Source organism: Arachis hypogaea, chromosome 7 (genome assembly GCF_003086295.3).
Source record: "Arachis hypogaea cultivar Tifrunner chromosome 7, arahy.Tifrunner.gnm2.J5K5, whole genome shotgun sequence".
Taxonomy (NCBI): Eukaryota; Viridiplantae; Streptophyta; class Magnoliopsida; order Fabales; family Fabaceae; genus Arachis; species Arachis hypogaea.
This window is the reverse complement of record NC_092042.1, coordinates 61207861-61214486: the sequence shown is the minus strand read 5'-3', so window position 1 is coordinate 61214486 and position 6626 is coordinate 61207861. Positions and strand designations below refer to the sequence as shown.

At 33.3% G+C, this 6626-nt stretch overlaps 1 protein-coding gene across 1 annotated transcript; it reads left to right on the top strand.

The window, feature by feature from the left end:
- The first annotated feature begins 2109 nt into the window (after positions 1 to 2109).
- Positions 2110 to 4328, top strand: LOC112703212 (probable polyamine transporter At3g13620). The gene is made up of 2 exons (XM_025754562.3): positions 2110 to 3710; positions 4104 to 4328. The coding sequence occupies exon 1, from the start codon at positions 2293 to 2295 to the stop codon at positions 3685 to 3687; it is 1395 nt and encodes a 464-aa protein (XP_025610347.1). The 5' UTR covers positions 2110 to 2292; the 3' UTR covers positions 3688 to 3710; positions 4104 to 4328.
- The last annotated feature ends 2298 nt before the right edge of the window (positions 4329 to 6626 follow it).

The following is a 6626-nucleotide window of genomic DNA, read 5'->3' as shown; positions in this document are numbered from 1 at the left end:
GCAGCCGAACCAGGATATATCTGGGTGCAATCTTCTTCTCTTTCTACTCCATTTCTGTTTTCTACTACACAGGAGCAAAATCCAGAATTATCTCGTGCCAAGTGACGAGACAAAACAAAAAGTCTCGTGGCAAGGGACGAGACAAAACAAAGTTGCTCGTGTCCAGTGACGAGCAAAAACAGAAAAGTCTTCTTTGAAGGTCAGTAAGTGTTAGCATCAGAAAAAGGGGGCTAAGATTCAACCCCCTTCTCTTAGCCACTGAAACCATCAAAAATGTTTAACAAGAAGTGAATAAAAAAGAAAAGAAAAACACCCTACATAATGATTATTAAAGAAATGATTTCAAATGTTTTAGTAATAATTTTAAAATTTTATAATACAAAATTATTTCTTAAATAAATTATAAAATAAAATATAATTAATATTAAATAAAATTATTATTAAAACATTTAAAAATCTTATAATTTAAATTTAAATTTAAATTTAAATACTCTTCAATCAAGCATATTCTATCTTTTTATTGTAATTCTCTTTTAAGAAGAGCACTAAAGTATATGTCAATGAGCTATAATTCACAAAATTTAACTCATTTTTAAATGATATTTATATTGTTTTGAATAAGCCACATAAATGCTATAATTTTAATGTAAATAAATAATAATATTAATTGTATTCCTTCTTAAACTTTCACATATATAATTTGTTATTTTTTAAATCACAAAATAGAATTTATGTTTTTTTAAGCGTAAGTCCCGTTAAGTATAAAAAATATTTATGTTTTTTATATTTTTTGAAATATATTTCATTTTTTTTATAAAAAATAGATTACAAAAGTGATATACAAACGATATAAATTATGTGTTTTTAGTAACACACTTTTTAATATGATTTTGGTTAAAATCATTTAAATAATTTTTTTTTAAATTATGTTTGATAAAAAATATTCGAATATAAATTACATTATTATCAATCTAATTTTAAGTAAAATTAGTTCTGCAAAAATACATTTAGACTAACATAATTTGACTCAACTTAGATACACTACAGTATTATAATAAACTATTTTAACAGTGACGGCTCAAATAACTCTTGAAATGTCACTAAAAAAACTTGCCATGTAAGCATAATTTTTCGATGGGTAAAGTACATTTAATAGGATTTATTTCCAAATAAAGTGGAAGTCTGTTTTAAAAAAGTTGACGTCAAACAAATTTTAAATTTCAAACATAAAGTAGCTTGTTGGACCTCTCTCAATTATTTTTCTTGCTTGTTAGTTGAGTTATGGTACCGGTAAAATTTGGTTTGGTAAATTAAGTTTGGGTTGATTTAGTGGTTAGCTCATTAATCAGATTAAGTAAGTGTCGGAGTTCGAATCTCGCCTTGTGCATGCAGCAATTTATTGGCTAATAATAAATTTTTAAATGGAACTCAGTACAGCGACCGATTAATGCTTCGTCTGTCGGATCGAGGAGAATACCATAGAAAACAAAATAAAAAAGTGTGTAGACTTTTTAAAAGTATAAATTTTTTATTTTATATTTAATAAATAAAAAATATGTGTTTGTACTTTTAATTTTTAAAAAATTAAAATATTTTTAAAAACAATTAAATTTAGAATTTTTAAAATTAATTTATACTTTTTAAAAATTTTAAAATTTAATATAAATTCATATATTAACTAATTTTTAAATTTAACATTTAAATTTATATCTTTTATAATATTTCTAAATTTTAACATTTGTTTAGCCTTTAAATTTAAAAATATATTATTTTATTTTTTATATCCCCTCTCACCATATCGATTATTTCAAAAATTAAGGAAGTTATTTATCTTTTATTTTTTTAAAAAAACTGAATAAAAGATAATTTTAAAATTTTTTTTGTGGTTTATCTTTACTCCAATCATTAAAAGAAAAGTCTAGGGGCCATCAGTTTTATTGAATTTTGGCCAGCATGTAACTAACAGAAAAAGTGAGTCATTAATGAAATTTCACACCAATTTCACACCATCAAATCATCATTGATGGCTAATTAATGACTAACAATTACAAAAATTGCTGCCACTTAACATTGCTCGTCGTTAAATACGGAACAGACCCTAATCACATTATCTATCTGAGAATCTGACTCTATCTACGTCGTCCTCCTCCCACCTAAAATCTCCAAACTCGCACAGTCCACACCACTGTCACCTCAGCACAAAACAGGGTCTGTTCCGTCTACGTCTCTTTTTGTTTCGTTAGTTTCCAACAATAGTAACACAACACAACACAGTTCAGTAAACCCTTCACAATGACACAAGAAGAAGAAAAAGAGGAACACCTTCCCTCTCCTTCCACAACCACCCCTAAGATCCCCAAGAAGCTCACCCTCGTCCCTCTAATATTCCTCATCTACTTTGAGGTCGCCGGTGGGCCCTACGGTGAAGAGCCCGCCGTCCAAGCCGCCGGCCCACTCATAGCCCTCCTGGGCTACCTCATCTTCCCCTTCATATGGAGCATCCCGGAAGCCCTCATAACCGCCGAGCTCTCAACCGCGTACCCGGGAAACGGCGGCTTCGTCTTGTGGGCCGAACGGGCCTTCGGGCCCTTCATGGGCTCAATGATGGGCACATGGAAGTTCCTCAGCGGCGTCATCAACATCGCATCGTTCCCCGCCCTCTGCGTCGACTACATCCAGAAGCTCTTCCCGGTCTTGTCATCCGGCTGGCCCCGCCACGTGGCAGTCGTTGGATCCACCCTTGTCCTCTCCTTTCTCAACTACACGGGTCTCACCATCGTCGGATACGCCGCCGTTTTGCTCGGTCTGGTTTCCCTCTTCCCCTTCGTTCTCTTATCTCTCATCGCCATTCCCAAGATTCAACCTCACAGGTGGCTCAGTTTGGGGCAGAAAGGAGTCTCGAGAAACTGGAATTTATATTTCAACACACTTTTTTGGAACCTGAACTTTTGGGATAGCGTTAGCACTTTGGCAGGGGAAGTTGATAAGCCACACAAAACTTTCCCTTTGGCTCTTCTCGTTTCCGTTATCTTCACCTGCGTTGCGTATATCATTCCGTTGTTTGCGGTTATTGGAGCTGTTTCCGTTGACCAGAGTCAATGGGAAACAGGCTTCCATGCCCAGGCTGCGGAGATGATTGCGGGGAAGTGGCTCAAGATTTGGATCGAGGTGGGCGCAGTGCTGTCAACAATTGGGCTTTTCGAGGCCCAATTGAGCAGCAGCGCTTTCCAGGTGCTTGGAATGGCTGAGATCGGGATCATTCCGAGATTCTTCGGTGTTAGGTCTAAGTGGTTCAATACTCCGTGGCTGGGGATCTTGATTTCAATGGTGATAGCACTTGCGGTTTCTTCCATGGCTTTTACTGACATTATTAATTCAGCTAATTTATTGTATAGTTTGGGAATGTTGTTGGAGTTCGCTTCTTTTCTTTGGCTTAGGTGGAAGTCACCGAATCTGAAGAGGCCTTATAAGATACCAATGAAGTTTCCGCTGCTGGTTCTCATGTGTTTGGTTCCTTCAGGGTTTTTGGTGCTCATAATGGTTATCGCCACTAAGACTGTTTATTTGGTCAGTGGTGTTATGACTCTGGCCGGGATTGGTTTCTTTTTCTTCATAAAATTATGCAAAACAAAGAAGTGGGTTGAGTTCAGTCATGGTCCAGCTGAAGAGGAAGATTTGCCCCGGTAAAGCTTTTGAGCTGAAGAGAGCCGGTAAAGTTTTTACTTTTCAAAGCTAATTTAAAATACTAACTTTTAAAGTATAATTTTTTAAAAAGTATAATATTTATATTTATTAATAAATTAAGTTAAAAATAATTTTTAATAAATACAATTAATGATAATTATATTTAAATAAAATAATTTTTAAAATTTAAAAATATTATAATAAATGTAAATATAAAAATTAAACTTAAAAACTAATTATATATGTTAAAATTTTTAATTTTAATAAATATAATTTGTTTTTAAATATTTTTATGTACTTTTAAAAATACTTTTATCTTTTAAACATTACAAATAAAAATATATTATTTTTTTGATTTATCAAACAACAAAACTAAAACTAAGTGTTTATATTGAGAGTTTATATTTTTGAAAATTCAGGCTGGAGAAGAAAGAAGTAGGATGTACCGTACAGACTACTTGAGATCGGAGCTTCGCTATTTTATGTCCTTGTTACCTGTTTAGAAATTTCATCAAATGTCTCTAGTGAGCGATAGGCTCAGACCTTGCCAAATTCGAAACCAAAAGATTTGTTATTATTTACATTATTATCAAAAGTTGCTCCAGCAATTTTTATGAGCAATTATATATAGTTTTCCTTTTAAATTTTTGGAACTGGAATTATATATACTAGTGGTTAATAGTGAGGTTTTTGTGGTGCAGACTGGATCGGTTTTGAATTAAAAACTCATTTGATTTGAATATTAATTTTACTTATGATGGATTAGATGACTTTTTAAAAAAAATCCGATTCAATCCGATCTAATTTCAAGCGGTTTTAATTGGATTGGATTGCGATTTTATAAATTAAAAAAATTAAATATATATAACAAGTCTCAACATCAAATTTTAAATAATCAATAATCAAGTCTCAGTGATATCTTAAAAACCAATGATAATATAACAATATAAATAAAATTATAGGTTAGTTAAAAGAGATAAATACCAAATCGGTACCCGAAAGATTTTGGCGTTGACAAAATAGTACCTGACTTTTTTTATTAACAAAATAATCCCTAAAAGATTTTAAAATTTGACGAGCGTGTCTCCAAGCTCGCCAGCAAATCTCTGACAAATACAATGTTGACATGGCCACCATATTCTAGTGCCCTGACAAACCATCCCTCAAATCCGAATACCTTCCTCCCAACGCAGACTCCCCCTCCATCTCCCTCCCAATCACAGCCCTCCCCTACCCAATGCAACCCCCTCCATCTCCCTCCCAATCACAGCCCTCTCCTACCCAATGCAACCCCCTCCCTCTTCTTCCCCATTGCAGCCCACCTTTTCTCTCCCTCCCCATCACACCCCCTCCCCAATGCACATTACCCCTCCTTTTCCCTCTCCATCATAGCCCCCTCCCCAAAGCATACTTTCCCCTCCTTCTCTCAACACCACCACTCACAACAACAATCACCTCAACATCAATATCAAGCAACAACAACAATCCCAGCATACGCTTCGCTCTTTCTCTCTCTCTCTCTCTATCGGAGCAACAATCTCAACAATAACAGCAATCTCAATTGCAAGAGCACCATCAAGGACCACCGCCACTACCATCGGAGCCTCAACAAGGTCTGGAAGAGCCGCATCCCCTCAACTCCTTAGCCTTTCTCTCTTTATATTTATATATGCATATTATGTATTTGTGTAAATGTCTATGTGTGAATGAATATTGTTATTGTTATTGTTATGGTCCTCCGAGAAGAGAAAGAAGGAAAGAGGAAAAAGAGAGAAAGAGGAACAAGCAAGGTTAGGTTCTGAATGTGCAGGTTCTTCTGTTGGTTTTGTTTGGAATTTTGATGGTGTTATTTTTGCTGTTATTGTTACTTTTGCTGCTGCAATTAGGGATGCAGAGGGAAAGAAAAGTGTGCGTTGGGGAGAAGAGTTGCGATGGAAAGAGAGAGGGAAGGGGACTGCGATCGAAAGGGAGTTTGCATCGGGTAGGGGAAGGGCTGCAATGGAGAAAGAGAGGGAGGGGAGAGTGTGTGTTGGGGAGGGAGAGGGAAAGGGGATGTGATGGGGAGGGAGATGGAAGGAGAGTCTGCGTTTTGAGGAAGGAATTAAGGTTTGGGGGATGGTTTGCCAGGTCACCAAAATACGGTGGCTATGTCAACATTGTGCTTGTCGGATATTTGCTCCAGCGAGCTCGGGGATACGCTTGTCAAATTCTAAAATCTTTTAGGGACTATTTTGTCAATAACAAAAGTCAGGTACTATTTTGTCAGTGCCAAAATCTTTCGGGTACCGATTTAGTATTTACCTCTAGTTAAAATAAATAAATAAATGACATTTTAAACATAAAATATTTATTAAATAATAATAATAATACATGAATAATATAAAAATATATAATAAATTGAACATGTTATAAGTATAATAGTAATAATATAATAATAAAATAATAATAATATAGCATATTGTGCAGTTTGGATTAGATTGGATTGGTTATGAAAAGTAGATTCAAAATTCAATCCTATCAAGCGGTTTGCAAAAAATAGAATCTAACCAAATCCAAATTAGTGCAGTTTTAATCGGTTTTCAGTTTTGATTGGATTGGATGAGCCATTTAATTTAGATCGGTTTGAATTTGAACACCCACACTTAATAGTGCCTACCATTTTTCTATTATTTTTAAGAGATTAATTTTTATAATTTTATTTTTAAAATTATAAATTTGATAACATAATTTAAACATTAAGAATAAAAAAAATTTAAAAACAAAAATAAAAATTTTATAAGTTATTTAACTTTTAGAATGTATAAAATTTATAAATTAAAATTAAATAAGATATTAAACAAATTTATTATGTTATTATTATTTGTAACAAAATTAAAATAAAAATTTAAAAATATTATTTATAATTAACTATTTATAAAGGTTATTAAGTTTATTTATTTATT